The sequence below is a fragment of the Pinus tabuliformis genome, chromosome 3_2 (genome assembly GCF_031772625.1).
Source record: "Pinus tabuliformis cultivar Carrire ecotype Pingquan chromosome 3_2, CPIR1, whole genome shotgun sequence".
NCBI lineage: Eukaryota > Viridiplantae > Streptophyta > Pinopsida > Pinales > Pinaceae > Pinus > Pinus tabuliformis.
The window spans coordinates 821,103,325-821,119,960 of record NC_142302.1 but is presented as its reverse complement, the minus strand read 5'-3'; the positions used below and the strand labels follow the sequence as shown (position 1 = coordinate 821,119,960).

General features: G+C 34.8%; 1 protein-coding gene across 5 annotated transcripts in view; it reads right to left on the bottom strand.

The window, feature by feature from the left end:
• LOC149183191 (PR5-like receptor kinase) overlaps nucleotides 1-16,636 on the bottom strand; it is a 138,614-nt gene that overhangs the window by 104,584 nt on the left and 17,394 nt on the right. The window contains exons 8-9 of one of the 5 annotated variants that reach the window (XM_089417085.1): nucleotides 8,419-8,489; nucleotides 7,627-8,315 (exon numbers count right to left, since the gene is read on the bottom strand). The exons of 2 other annotated variants lie outside the window; for them this stretch is intronic. In XM_089417085.1, coding sequence (XP_089273211.1) covers nucleotides 8,279-8,315; nucleotides 8,419-8,489 — 108 coding nt within the window. In that variant the 3' untranslated portion in view covers nucleotides 7,627-8,278. Of the gene's footprint in view, nucleotides 1-7,626; nucleotides 8,316-8,418; nucleotides 8,490-14,170; nucleotides 14,780-16,636 lie in introns of those variants that run through there. 2 more of the 5 variants (XR_016257173.1, XM_089417084.1) reach the window with 2 other exon arrangements.

Sequence of the window (16,636 nt, the reverse complement as noted above, 5' to 3'; positions counted from 1 at the left end):
ATGTTTTAGATTAGTGAATAAGTTCACCAAATTGTTTAATCTTGGTAGAACATTATTAGATAGGATAGAATAGAATAAATTTGGTCTAACATTCTCAAAATTTGGCCAAGAGATATATTAGTTTAAGGTTGGATTGATTAGTACTTAATTACCTCTTAAGGGTGATTAATTTTTGTACATATTAAAAACTTTATTATGTTATAAGCTAAAGTCATAACAACAAACCCACTTTGTCACGAAGCACTAAGTACCAGCCTCTTTTGGATGGTGATCCACTTCCCCACCCAGATCAATGGCAGGAAAGCCATTTCGCACCCCCTTCCACTGTTGTGTGATAACGGAAGGGGGGGGGGGGGGTCTGAAAAGCGATTTTCATTCACGCGGGCCCCTTACAAAGTGGAAACTCCTCGAGTCACTTCGCACCCCCACCCTCATTACCACGTACCACTAACCACCCCCCCCCCCGCTCATTACCACTTACCACTAATCCCCTCCTCCGAAATCCGCTTATCCACTCCGTGCATACGTCATCCCGCCAATGTCATTCCCTTTCCCACGCCTTCCATTCCCCAACCATTTCACTCCACGTGTCCATATCTATTACAGATTTTCCACTATATGTTTCTTCCAGTTGTTATATTCTCCCGTTTGCCACAAATGAAAATCCTCTCGTTTAGTAATGGTTTCCCTTAACAATAATCCATTCTCTATTATAAATAATCCCTTCATCCCTGATACACGATTTTTCCCGCTTTATCTTTTATTCATTGGTTTCCTAAATTTCACTATTCCTTGTTTCCACTCTGCAACATCGCTGAAAATTACCATCATAATGAAACCTTTTCTGTTAGGTATTTTCATCCCTACCTTCTGTTATTTCCTTTTCCTAATTTTGCAAATAATGGATCCTAAAAGAAAATATCAGCCCTCTGCTAGTCAAACTTCATCACAGGAAAATCCCAAAGCCTCTGATGCCCTAGACCTTGATCACATTCCCTTGGCTAACCAGTTCTTCAAAATTACAGACACAGAGTGCGAATTCGACATGTTCGAATTGCACCATTGGTTAAAGAAGACTTACCAGGACTCTGAAGATGAAATCAACTTATGGGAATCTTTATTTCCCATGTACATGTTTCCTCAGACCCATCCTTTTCCTGACTTAGTCATGTGGTGTCAAGCTAAGTACAATCCCCTACAGAGAACTGTGGTAGCTCAGAATGGAGACATTTTGATATCCATCACCCCTGAAACTATCAATAAGATGCTTCTTATCCCTGAAAATAATTCCCTGATATTTTTCTCCACTGCTGTTTTAATGGATCTATACCATAAGCTCACTTTCCCCCAAAGAGCTCAAATCTTTGAGATCTTCCTTCTAGAAGATGTTGAACTTCCTAAAAAGAACCCACCATATCCAACATCCATGTTCCCTGAGAGAGATAAACACATCATTTCCTTAATTTCTTACTTGTTAGGTTACCAAACAGATCAATGGGTAGATGAATCTATCATAGGTTATCTATCCATCTTCTCCAAAGAAAACAAACCTGCTTTCATGTATAATTACAGTCAATTTTTTGCTAAAAGTATGCATGAACAATTGATGAAAATTACTACTGAAGGAGTATTTAAATATTCCTCTGTGCTAGTGCATATGATTCTTTTTCAACGAGGAGACAGGTTGCCTATAAATTTACACAAGTAGGATGATCAGCAAGTGATTCAAGCAGTCACACAGTGGACTTCATTGATCAAGAGGAACTCAACTGAGTTCATGTTTTCAGAGTTTATTAACTATTTTATTCATCCAATTGCACAAATTCTCAACAACCAGACCGAGCCGAGATTCAGTCCAGAAATCAAAAGGATCTTGCACCTGAGTGACCAAGTCAAGATAGGGGACTAGTATCTTTACAAGAATTATATAGAGATTAGAGTGTATGGATGTGAAATAGCTCCATACAAATTGCCCAAATATGTTCCAATGAGATTTTTCTCTCTGGAATATTAGGCAAGTGATTAATATGGATGAACTTCATTTCATTTCAGGGAAGAGCAAATCTCAATTCAAAATCAAGTCACAAGTAGGATCATTTATTTGTAATACCAGATCAACATGTATTGAAGCAGCTTAAGCTACCTTCTACAGAGGATCCCCAAACCAAGGAGATAAGAGAAAGTGAGAAACACAAAGGATAAATGCTCAAGTTGATCATTGAGAAAAATGTACATATAAAGACAATGGAAGCGAAAATTGAGAAATTTCTTAAAGAAAAAGAGGAATCTCCTCAACTAGCCATAGCTCCAATTACAACTATACCTATCACAGTGTCAAGGACAATAGGGGAATCGAAATCAACAATAGTAGAGTCTACATCAACAACATGATATTTAAAGAAAGTCATACAGAAGCTATCTCATTATAGACAAGGGAATGAAATGCTTCATAAGAAATTTAAGAATCTGGAGATGCAGAAGATTAAAAATGACACTCTTTATGTTGAAGAGATGCAAAAGACCCATTAATTGGCTAGAAGGATAGAAGAGTTGGAAAATGAGTCATTAATGGCTCAGACCTTGGCCCAAGCCAAGGAAAGTATTTGGGTAGATATCAATCACGCTATAATTGAAGTTTGGCCCTCCATATAGATTATTTTTTAACAGGAAGAGCTGATAGATAAGTGCCAGACAACTATTGAAGAAGTTAGAGAACTTATTAAGGATAAACCAAGTGAAGAAACATACATGGTTAAAGTTCTAAATTTAAAAACCAGAGCTGAGTTGGAGTAGATACAGATTGTGGATAGGACTAAAACTATTTTGGAGACTAAGAAGGTTTTGTACAAAAAGAATCTGATGACTCAGTTGGAGACCAAGTGCCAAGCCTTGAAAACTATTGTCCAAAGGTTTCATTTCAAGTTCAACTTACTCAATGAGAGAGGACTACCAATATTAGTGGCACAAGATGACAGGTTGATCAGTTTGGAGGAATATTGTCGAAAGCTTTATTCAATTGCAACCGATAAAGGTAGATTTGCAAGTACAAAGGGTCACCTTACAAGGAAGGAAATATTAGAAGATTTTGATTTTGGTTTAATAATTAAGCATGAAATCAAACATATTTTTGTTAATAAGCCTACTTTTGAAAAGTATACCGAGGTTGATGAAGTTTACAGGAAGTTGGTTAATCTTTCTATACCAAGTGAAGATAGGTGGGATCACCTATGTGAAATTATCGAGTAACTTTCATCACCAATTGATAGACAACTAGGAAACACTTTTTGGGGACCAGATCGCCAACAGATTCCTTAAAGATAGTGCCAACACTCAACAGTTTTAGAATTCCTATAATTTTGTACTATTTTTGTATTTTTTTTAAAAATGTCTCTAGAAGATATTTCATTTTGTATAAATAACTCTTCCTTCGAGTTATTAAGGGTTGAACCCTTGGATGACATTTCAAAGCAGAATTGTAATTGAGCTGGATATTTTCCCCAAATTAATGAAAGGATTCAGTATTTGCCTCAAATTGTTTGTCTCCTAGTAAGTTTTTCTTATGTGTTCATTTCATTATGTTTTTCTTCATATATTTAAGTCTTTATGCATAAATCTAGGTAAGATCAAACTGAGTATCAACCCATCTTAAATCCCCTATGAAGTTATAAACAATAATTAGAGATTAGTTTATAAAGCTTTATATTATTATAAACTCCATTGTATTAATAAATTGTCACACCCATATGCATTATATTAAATATATTTTTTTGACCAGGCAAACATTGTTTAATTGTTTTCCATCTTACAATCAATTAAATATTATGTTTGAATATTTAGTAAGTTGTATTTCCTTAAGACTCTGTTATTGACTCATTTAAAATCAATTAACTATCTTAGACAAATAAACAACCCTTTCATTTTATTTGACAACTGTTAAGGTTTAAGCACCTGTTTTCATACTGTTCATAACATTAGTCATCAAAAAACTTAAAAAACAAACAAAACATTTTAGATGCTCTAGCATGAGAAATTAACCTAGAATCATTTGAGAGGACAACATCTACAATGTATAATTGAGAGCATTTGGACTCGAGTACTCTTTCTCAAGTCCTTTCCTTGAGTCCTTTTATGGGTCTTAATGATCTCCCAATTTCCTCTCTAATCTAACGTATATGTTAGAACCTTCATCTTCTTTTATTCTAATATTTTTTTCTAAATAAACAACAAGGAGGTCCATATTGTGACTAATGACCAACACAAGGGAGATTTGTGAGGCTAGAAGCATAAGTCATCAATGTCAGTTGCAATGTGAATCTCCTGTTAATAGGGATAAATTATCCAATGAAAATGACAGGGTGTTCTCCCCACTATGAGGTCCCAATTAGACCTCATATAATTTGGAATTAGAGACCCATACATATTTTGCCCTGTAAAACATGATTATTTGTTGGTTTTATGGGATAATGAGTAAAATGATAGTTGAAAATATATGATTAACCTGACAACTATCTAGTTACAAAAATTGAAAATACTTTAAGCTAACAATATAATGAAAGGAAAATGAGGACACACAAAAATGAGTGCTTAAACATAACAACTGCTAAATCAAGGAAACAATTAGTTGATTCTCTGTCATTAAATGCCTAGCTAAATAGAGCAAGTAAAGTATAATCATTTTTTGTTCTAATTAATACTCATTGAATTTGGTAATGACAAGGAAATAATGGCAATTTGAGAAAATACTATCTAGTTGACATAAGAGTCAATTTTCTAGTAGTAATTAATCTCACAAAGTGCATACATAAGTGAATCTATATTAGATTGGTTTGAAAAAAATCATAATAGGTGCCAACTCTAAATTATTACAATGGCATTCTCAGTATTCTCAATATTATTTTCCAATAGGTCCAAAAATACTAGGCTCCAATATCCTATCTTTTAAAATTTGTAATATTTTTGAAAAGTTCAAAAGTCCTTTTCAGCAGGATTTTGAAGGCCTTATAAGTTACATCGATAATTTCCTCTTGGGACTTTTTGGTTTCTCAAGGGTAGTTACAATTTTGATATTCTCATTCTACTAATATGTAATCAATAAATATAATTTACAAATTAACTCCTAAAAGGTGAAATTGACAGATATTACGAGATAATTGGAACTTGAATTGGGACCCTCGGGACTTTATGAACATAATTTACCCATATTTGGTAATATAATCATATCATATTCATTATGCTCTAGGTAACATCATTTCCATGGTGACATGGTACTCATATGTTCACCAGGAGATGGTATGTACATCTTCAATGAGACCATGAAGAAATTAAGAAGATTTTTGTCCTTATAAAGTTATACAATGTGTTACTTGAGGGTGTCCTCGGCAAGCTTGTTACTGAAGACATTAAAGATAATTCTCTAACATTCAACCTCTCGTATAATTCTTTATCAACTTCTTCATCTCCTCTTGCTTCTTCCTAGGTTCCAATAGATAGAAACCTTTTTATCATGCTTAATATTTTAGTTAAGTAGTAGTTTTGTCGATAATAAGGTATCAACCTCGATATTTTCTTCAATATTTAAGACCCTATTAATTAAAATTTTGTCATAAATCAATTCTTATTTATTGATTCTAAGAACTTCTTGTGGGGCCCCGAGGCGGTCTTCGGGTCATTGCTTTAGTTGATTGACCACATTCAATACCCTTTTGAGTTGGATAAGTCTTTCTTTGGCTAATTCCCTAAGCACCAATAGCTTAGTGGATATTTTTCAACTTTCTCTTACCACGATAAAATTATTTAAACATTTATTTATAGGACTCATGCACTTCAGTAGTGCATGTTCGATAAACCTCCATCTTAGTACCCTATTGTTTAAAGGTTTTGCTTTTAGTTCTTAGTAACCTTAAAGATTGTTCGAATTCTATTACGCATTCATCCTTTAGCATTAATTGTTCAAGGAAATATTTCAAGTTCCTTTCGTGGCATGAGAGAAGGTTGTGCCTACTAAAGACATGTTAATGGATCTTTCTAGGTGTCTAGTACAATGTACCTTTGAATGGTGACTAACACCAGAGGAAAATGAGGAGGTGAGAATGTCTTTTCCATGTGCTACTATCATGTTCATAGTAGTATCATACTTGAATTTTCCCAGGTTAATCACCTTTCTTTTCCTTGTTTGCGTGATGTCCATCACTTTACTAGAAAATGGCCTCCACTAATTATCGATGCTACTAGTTGAACTAGTTCAACATCCATTGAGTTTGTACAATGTTAGGTATCTTACTCTTGCTTTTCCTATTGGGATCTGAGAGCCCCCTCTTTAGCCTTAGCTTCAACTTCTTCTCTATTATTTTCTTCCTTTTCCCATCTTCTCCTTTATTCATCCTATTTTCTTCTTGGTTCCTCTTCCATCTATATCCTAACTTCCTCTTTCTTCTTAAGCTAAAGCCCTTGAGCTATCTTGGCTACTTCTTGACCACGTTTAATCTTTTTCTTGTGCAACCTAAGTCGCTTCCTATTGAGTATCTTACTTCCTAGAAAGGGCTTCTCTCTCAAACTACCATCTTCATGGTCAACCATAATTTAACCATATTTAACAGTAGTCAACCATGTTCAAACATGGCCAAGCATGCTTAACTATGGTCAAACATGGTCACAAAGTTTAACCATGGTCAACCTTGTTCAGAAATGTAACATAAATACGTTGTTATCATAGTCAGCCTTGTCAACCCTCTTCAACCATTAATGTAACATAAATGTAAACAATAATGTAATATTAAGACTAATGTAATATCAACCATGCTTAGACATGCTTGACAAACATTACTGTAATAATGCTCAACATTAATGTAGCTTACATACGTTTTTGCATTAATGGTCAATTGAGGCCAACATTGATTAAGCATGGCCAACCATCCTCAATGATGCTCAACATTGTCAATGAAGGTCAACCATGATCAACCTTGTCAACTGTCTCCTACCATGGTTAATCATCAACAACCCTTGGAAACCATGGTTAACCATTATCTGCCATAGTGAATGCTTGACAATAATTTTTAATCATACTTAAACAATGCTAACCATAGTCAAGCATGGTCTACCAATTTGTGTCATGTATTCTTGACATCAACTAGGCAACCACATCAATAAAGTGGTTGATATACACAATCGACATCATTTTTACATTTCATACACCAATGAGCCACATTATAAATGCCTATCAATATATATCAACCGCTTTATTCATATGATTGTGCAAGTTAAACTTTAATGTGTAGAGACATTATATTTTATAAAAAAAATGAAAAAAAAATGTGATTAAAATAATTTGTCATATAAAATAAAAATAATGTAAATAAAATATAAAAACCAAACCATATTTAACAATAATGATATATAATCCATCATAATCAAACCATTTACAAATCTGTTGAATCATAGTTTAACATGAGCTACATTTGTATAAACTCAATGTTTGCATCTAAGCAATACATCACTATTATAACAAAATTTCCATACATATGTCCATTCCTTTCCTGCAATATATCTCATAGCACAGTAACCATCCATACACTAGATAACAAATACGACAAAACTTAAACAAGGTTTGCATCCATGAGCATCATTTCTTCGCAACAAGTATGTGCACACGTATATGACTGGTCATCTCAGATATTATTTCACATGAAGTTCAAGAATAAATAGGCGAAATTAAATGGTTAAAGATGCCCTGGATGCTATGAGGATTCACTGAATTGTAATAATGAGAGGGAACTGAAGCTCGAACATCTCGGTTTAGGCCTCTTAGGTATGCCTCCGTTAAAATTTCGATTCAACGGAGACAGTAAGTAAATGGATTGTAAAAATGATAAACACCAGTTGTTAGCTCCATTAATTTTGTGCAAATTGTTGCCTACAATTATGGAGTTGCAGTCTTTCCTTAACTTATGGAAACCAACTGCAGTAGTTTCCTTAAGTTAAGGAAAGAAACTGCAATTACTAAATTCATTATTAGGAGCTTCTATAGTGGTCCATCACTTTGATTCAAGTTCTCTGCCTTGATTTGTGGACATCTAACACATAGCTATTAGAAGCTTGATGGAAGCTTAGCTATATGTTCATATGTTTGGTCCCCAAGCTCCTATCTCAACCCCCTTCAGTTTTACACCATCTAGCTGAGATAGCAGAGCTTGGAAGTGCCTTCAAAATTCTTCTGTCCTTTTCTTTTTGCTTGGATTGAAGCTGGAGTGCTGAAGAAGAAGCTTGTGGATTGTGGTCTCCATCAAAACATCACCAATGGCTGGAGGTAACTCATATCCCTGGGCATTAAGATAAAATAATTCTTTGAGTTTATTCCGCATGAAGAATCGTTGATATGAAATTTGTAGAATTCTAACATATGGTATCAGAGCCGTGTTTTACCTCTGCCTTGGTGTGCTCTCGCTGCCCTTTGTCTTTCTGTGCATCTGAACGTCCCTCAACCAATGGCGACCCTGCATTACAAGAAAACAAACATACGTTTAATTATAACATATGCTCTCGTTATATTAGAAGTGTTCTCTAGATTTTTCATGTGATTAATTTGCAAGGATTGACGTCAGCCCAACCACGCTGCTGATAGTCAGGTACTTTACTTTTCAAACTAATATTAATCCTGCTGTGAAATGCACGTTTGATTATATTTTAGTTATTATGTTGGACCCACTGTTGCAAAAGGGCAGCCATGGAAAATCGTGGGCGTTGGATAAGGGTTTCTGAATTCGAGGATTTTACTGTTTTAGCTTTAACGTATTCTGAATTCAAGCCCTTTATTGCTTACTAAATCCAAGCATCTTATGCTTTTAGCTATGATATATTCTGATTCAAGTTTTTGACGGTTTTCTAAATTAAATCCTTTTTTTTTGGTTTAGATATAAAATGTACTGAAGTCAAACATTTTACAGTTTTAGTTCTTATGCTAGCCGATTTCAAATTAAGAAACTATTGATTCACTGTGTAAAATATAGATATAGCTACTCAGTTTCCTACTTCAACGTCAAAATTTCGAAAAGTATTGATGGAAAAGTATTACTGCTTAAGCGAATGTTTTAGAAGCGTGTGGGAAAAATGAAAGTGTTTGTCATTTGAAACGGTAGGATGTTGTAACAAAAACTGTATATATGAAATTGACGTTTATGGGAGCACCGAATAAACCCACTTAGATCGTACTCAAGGACAGAAAATAAAAAGTACGAATTCTTGTTTCTAATTTTAAAGAGGATGGACGTATATCCTAAGTATTATTAAAAAATAAAAAAATATATATATATATATATATATATATATATATATACATTATCTATTAATGTGTAAGATGTTCGGTAGTAAGGGAATACAGATCTCTTTGCTTATTTTACATTGTAGATGTTGGGTTGTAAGGGAATACAGATCCCTTTTCTTATTTTACATTGCAATTCAATTCTTTTTATGTAAATATGGGATTGTAGATTCTGAAAGATTTTTAAAATATGATAGAATTACAAAGATCACAAAATTTGAATGTAGTTCTATGCTAGCCGATTTGAAATTACTTTTTCCATCCCTTTGAGAAGCTCGGAGGGTTAGTAACGGTCTGAGTAGGCTATATGCCTCAAAATTTGATCATCATTCTCGAGACAACCTGGCAATTATGACATTCAGTAATTTAATATGTTGATCACCTCTTAGACTTTTAAGCGGAGGAAAATTTTAGTGGCCGGGTTATGGACATAATACTTTAGTACTGAGTAGACCGAATCTCAGTGGTTAGAAATGGTGGTTAGCGAATTTCAGTGTATTGCAGTGTCAGCAACCCTGCGATTCAGTTTCTGTGAACCGCAGGAATGTGAATTATCGATAGTTTGTTGGCCTTAAATGAATCTGCCCCACAACTGTGTTAACCTACCTCTTCTCCACATTCTTCGTAATGGTGGAAAATTATGTTTCACCCATGGCGTCTGACCCTAAATGCTTCATAATGGTCGAAAACGCTTTATACAGTTTTATGCTTATTATCCAATAATGGCGGAGCTGAATATTAATCCGCCATAGTATAGTATTGATATAAGATTATTTTGTTTGTGACATTATTATTGTTTAATTTTAAAATTATGGGCCAGTCAAATACTATAGTTTATGCATTCTTAAATATTTCAATATTTCAATATTTGAAATGGTTTAGTCTTTTGTTTTGAATATTTCAAATTTGCAGTTTTGTTTGCAAATTGTTTAGAGCCCATTTTGTAATTAATTTAAGAATTAGTCTTAAATAAATTATGGGACAGTTAGACTAAGGAATGTAAATTTGTTTTTAATTTTATCTTGTGACCAAAATAGCTTGTTTGCTGGTCAATTTTTGTTGTTTTATAAGCTTAAGGACGGAGCCTGAAGTCAAGCCAGCTAGCCTTCGAACTGCATTTGCTATGCAAGTGCAAAGTAGATCAACGCTGCTTCAGTCAATCTCCGGGTTAAGTTTATAAATTGAACAATCAATTTGTAGTCATTTTCGGTAATGCTGACTGCTTTAACCTTAATTTTGATTTTGCTGGAAAATTATTACAATTATATGGAGTTTATTAAAATGTCATTTTGACTTACTCCTTTCAGTAAACATTATTTTTCTCTCTGGTTAAGTTTTGTTTATGCAGCAAAATAATGTCTAGTGATCCATATAATTTTAATTAATTAGAGAATAGCCACAACATCTTTAATTAAATAAAATTATATATTTTGATAAGATCACATAAAGATTATTTAGAAATTAAATTGTAATTAATTACACTGAATATAATGAATTTTATCCCACGGGAATCCTTATTATATTTATGTAATTAATTAGGATAAAATTTCATAACCTACCCACAGGAGTTATGAATTAATAAGTTTTATCATAAAGTTTTATTGAATCTATTTGAATTAAAAATTTAGCCCACAGGCAATTTTTAGGTCATTTGATTCAATTCCTTTTTAGCATGATTTACATTGAATATAATGAATTTTATCCCACAGGAATCTTTATTATATTTATGTAATTAATTAGGATAAAATTTCATAACCTACCCACAGGAGTTATGAATTAATAAGTTTTATCATAAAGTTTTATTGAATCTGTTTGAATTAAAAATTTATCCCACAAACAATTTTTATGTCATTTGATTCAATTCTTTTTAGCATGATTTACATTGGTAAAACATGAAAGTTTATTAAGCCTCAATTTTAACATAAGCATGTGATTCTTTATTTTGATGCAGTAGTACAACTTGCAAATTTCTCTGAAATTCGTTGTGACATTCCCGAACTTAAGGGAGATAACTACAAGATTTGGAAGGAGAGGATTCTCCTTCATCTAGGGTGGATGGACATAGATTATGCTATCAGGAAAGATGAACCATCTGCACTCACTAATACCAGCACTGCAACGGACATCACGCTTTATGAACGATGGGAGCGATCCAATCGGCTGAGCATGATGTTCATTAAGACCAAAATTTCAGCTGGTATTCGAGGTTCTGTTGATCAGCATGATAAGGTCCGAGACTTGTTGAAGGCCATTGATGAACAAGTCGTCTCTTCAGACAAGGCACTAGAAAGCACCCTAATCATGAAGTTCTCATCCCTAAGGCTCACCAGTGTGAAAGGTGTGCGCGAGCACATCATGCAGATGAGGGACACTGTGGCTCAATTGAAGAAACTCGAGGTTGAAATATCGGAGTCTTTCCTAGTGCACTACATCCTGAACACCCTTCCGCACCAATATGGACCTTTCAAAATCTCATACAACACACATAAGGATAAATGGTCAATTAATGAACTCATGACCATGTGTGTTCAAGAGGAAGAAAGACTGGTGATGGAACTGGGAGAGAGTGCAATGCTGGCAATGCATGGAAAGGGCAAATCTCAAGCCAATCGGAAAGGGAAAGGTAAAGTACCTCCCCAAGCCGATATCAAGAAGGTTTCCAAGTGTTTTTTCTGTAAGAAGAAGGGACACATGAAGAAGGAATGCGCCAAATTTCAGAAATGGTTTGCAGACAAAGGGTTTGCAGAACCTAAGGAAGCCAATGGGAAGTGAGCAAAGCATCTTATCAGGAAACAAGATGGGCTCGCATGTGGAAGCTATAGGAACATGTTGTTTAACTTTAAGTAGTGGCTTTGTTTTGGAGTTAGAAAAGACCTTTATGTTTCAAGTTTTTCTAGAGACTTGATCTCAGTTTCAAGGCTTGTACCTTTTGGATATTCCTTAAACTTTTTAGAAAAATCTTTCAGTCTATTCTATAAATCTGATTATGTTTGGAATGGTATTTTGTCTAATGGTCTTTACTGCATTAATTTACAAAACAATGTCACATATGATTCAATGCATGTTCACACTGGCACTAAAAGATGATGGTTATTAACACTTCTTCATTAATGATTGATAACACTTCTTCATTAATAACACATCTTCATTGATTCCCCTCTAGTGATGGTGAGCAATTGGTTTTCAAGCTCAAGAAGTCATTATATGGTTTAAAACAAGCATCCCGCCAATGGTATTTGAAATTCCATAATGTAATTTCTTCTTTTGGTTTTGTAGAAAACATTATGGATCAATGTATATACCTGAAGGTTAGTGGGAGTAAAATTTGTTTTCTTGTTTTATATGTGGATAACCTTTTACTAGCAACCAATGATAAGGGTTTTGCTACATGAGGTGAAACAATTCCTCTCTAAAAATTTTGATATGAAGGATATGGGTGAGGCATCTTATGTCATTGGCATTAAGATCCATAGAGACAGATTTCGAGGCATCTTGGGTCTGTCCCAGGAAACCTATATTAATAAAATTTTAGAGAGATTTCGGATGAAGGATTGTTCACCAAGTGTAGCTCCCATTGTGAAGGGTGATAGGTTCAATTTGAACCAATGCCCGAAGAACGACTTTGAAAGGGAACAAATGAAGAACATTCCATATGCTTCTGCTGTCGGAAGCCTAATGTATGCTCAAGTCTGCACAAGACCTGACATTGCATTTGTTGTGGGAATGTTGGGACGATATCAGAGTGATCCAGGTTTAGACCACTGGAGAGCTGCAAAGAAAGTTATGAGGTACCTTCAAGGAACCAAAGACTACATGCTTATGTATAGACGGATGGACAACTTGGAAAGTAATTGGCTACTCAGATTCTGACTTTGCTGGATGTGTTGATTCATGTAAATCAACATCAGGTTACATTTTTATGATGGCCGGTGGAGCTGTATCATTTCCACTTCCACTATGGAAGCCGAGTTCATCTCCTGTTTTGAGGCTACTTTACATGGTGTATGGCTTAGGAATTTCATTTTTGGGCTTAGAATTATGGATTCTATCTCTAAGCCATTGAGAATATATTGTGATAATTCAACTGCTGTTTTTATGGCTAAAAAAGTGGGAGTCGAAATAAACACATCGACATTAAGTATTTAGCTATAAGGGAACGTGCTAAAGAAAAGAAAGTGGTCATTGAGCACGTCAGCACTGAGTTAATGATCGCTGATCCTTTGACTAAGGGCATGCCACCGTTTAAATTCAAGGATCATGTATTGAATATGGGACTTGGTTCCATTATGAAGTTTTCATTGTATGGACAATGTTATTTTGATGAAATTCTTAATTATTGTGATGTTTTTTCTCATATTTATGTGCACCTTAAGTTGATTTGAGAAAATTCATTTAAGAAGGACCAAGAATAAACATAAGGTTTATTCATTAAGAAATTGTTGCCACATAAATTATAATAAGGATAAATGCATAGTAATACATGGAAGATAATACTCGTCATTAGAGGACTTATCGCCATGATTCATGTATCTATTACTTAATACAGATTATCAATGGTTTTTAAGTTGAGACATTAAGTTTGGAAGTATGGACCAAGTGGGAGAATGTTAGCTCCATTAATTTTGTGCAAATTGCTGCCTACAATTATGGAGTTGCAGTCTTTCCTTAACTAATGGAAACCAACTGCAGTAGTTTCCTTAAGTTAAGAAAAGAAACTGCAATTACTAAATTCATTATTAGGAGCTTCTATAGTGGTCCATCACTTTGATTCAAGTTCTCTGCCTTGATTTGTGGACATCTAACACATAGCTATTAGAAGCTTGATGGAAGCTTAGCTATATGTTCATCTGTTTGGTCCCCAAGCTCCTATCTCAACCCCCTTCAGTTTTACACCATCTAGCTGAGATAGCAGAGCTTGGAAGTGCCTTCAGAATTCTTGTGTCCTTTTCTTTTTGCTTGGATTGAAGCTGGAGTGCTGAAGAAGAAGCTTGTGGACTGTGGCCTCCATCAAAACATCACCAATGGCTGGAGGTAACTCGTATCCCTGGGCATTAAGATAAAATGATTCTTTGAGTTTATTCCGCATGAAGAATCGTTGATATGAAATTTGTAGAATTCTAACACCAGTCTGTTAGGCTAACGAGGATGTAAAGACACACTGATAGATCCATGAGATCCCTGAGTTGGAGCAGCAGCTGAGGTTGCAGATTCGGGTATGGGAGTGATATTTGTAGATCTGTCTGCAGCGGCATCTATGAAAGCTGGTCGTGTAGGCTGGCAGGTACTCTCTAAATTGTCGGTTAACATTAACACAACCTTTGACATTGCCAGCCGCTGCGTCCACGAACCTTGAGTGCATAGAAGTGCGATAGTAATCACTCTTAGCGCCTGCTCTCTTGAGTACTGCCCTTCTAACAATGGATCAACAATATCCAAAACATGATTCTGCTGAAATTGATTCCAAGCCTGCACTATCATCAAAATAATCAGCACAATTTTCACAACTTTTCTTTTATCAGTCTTTGATATATACCATAAATAGCCTATCTTTATATTAGAGAATTTTAATTTTTTACAAGCACATCTAGATGGGTTTGATATACGCACAGAGAGGCTAGCTCTAATGTTAGACATCTCTGCTAGCTCTAATTATAGCACATTGCTATGATTACCGAAATTGATGGCTGCTATATTTTTCTGACAGTTAATTCCTCTGGTTTTTCGAGTACCTTGATCCATTAAATTTAGATGGGGCCATCGACAAGGCAATCTGTAAGTTGAACATTTGATTTGTTTTCTTATTTTCAGAATATGAAGCACATCAAAAAGACAGATGCAACTAATAACGAAAGATACATGGATGGTTAAAGAATCCCGTTATAGCAACCATGTAAACCTGTAGAAGATATGCTTCATGGCATGATATGGAGTGACTTTTACACTCTTGTTAGAGATGCATGACAGAGAATGACCTCTAAACATGTTTAAATGGAATAACCTCTCGAGACTGGTATCTCTCTGTTTATGAGAGAGATTGGAAGCATATCTATATTTACGCGACATTTCGCAATATTATGAGAAATTGAAAGCATATTTATATTTAATCAACGTTTTGCAATAGTTATAGTTATTGTTCTAGTTCGGAGTTGATGGATTTTTTCCAATATTGATGGAATCTAAAAGAATATATATATATATATATATACACACTTGTAAATCAGTCATGGCATGATATGTATGCTCTCTTTTAAAAATCAGTTGTGGCATGAGTTTTGAACATCAAACGCGCATAGGTAGTGAATTCCTAGTTTCTGGGGGGCGCATGAAGAGCTGATCTCCTGATACTGTATGTTAGATCAGAGCATATATAACACACAACGGATTTATACTCAGAGACTTAGACGACAATAGCAGAGAATAATTCACATAGACAGACAAATGGAGAAATAACATGATTACTCAATCAGAAATAGCAGAATAGATAAAACAATCATTGGAGAACAGAAATCACTTTGCATTACATAACAGGCTTGGGCCTTGGCTTACTTGCTTTCCTTGGCCAGAGAAATTACAAATTTATAGAGGCAGAAGAAGGATCTAGAATCATGTATGTGATTAAGATGGAGATCTGGAATGATCTAGAAACTAATGGCAGTATAGAAATATCTAGAATCTTGCATGTGATTCTAGAAACTACTAGCGGTGTAGAAGGATCTAGAATCCTGCATGAATTTGGCTTCACACTTAACATTCTTCCACTTGAAGCCAAATAAGAGTCATCAAGTCACACCGAGTCCTACCATGCCTCTACATAATTCATGTTTATTTCGTGGTAGAATCTTAGTGAGCATATCAACAGGGTTCTTATCTGTATGGATCTTTTCCAAGGATAATTGTTCTTCCTCCAACACATGCTGGATCCAATGGTACCTTAAGTCAATGTGCTTGGTTTTTGAATGAAATGCTGGGTTTTTTTCCAAGTGAATGGCATTCTGACTATCACAATATAACACATACTTGTCCTGCTTTATTCCTATCTCTCCTAGGAATCACTGCATCCACAACATCTCTTTACAAGCTTCTGTTGTAGAGAGGGCTACTATTCTTTGTAGCCTTGACAACCAAGATACTGTTGCACCTGCAAATGTATATAAATAACCTGTAGTGGACTTTATGGTATCCATATCTCCAGCCATATCCGCATCTATAAATCCTTCAAGCACAGTCTCATCATAACCAAAACATAAACAATAATGACTAGTACCCTTGAGATACCTCAAAATCCATTTTACTGCTTGCCAATGTTGTTTTCCTGGATTGGTA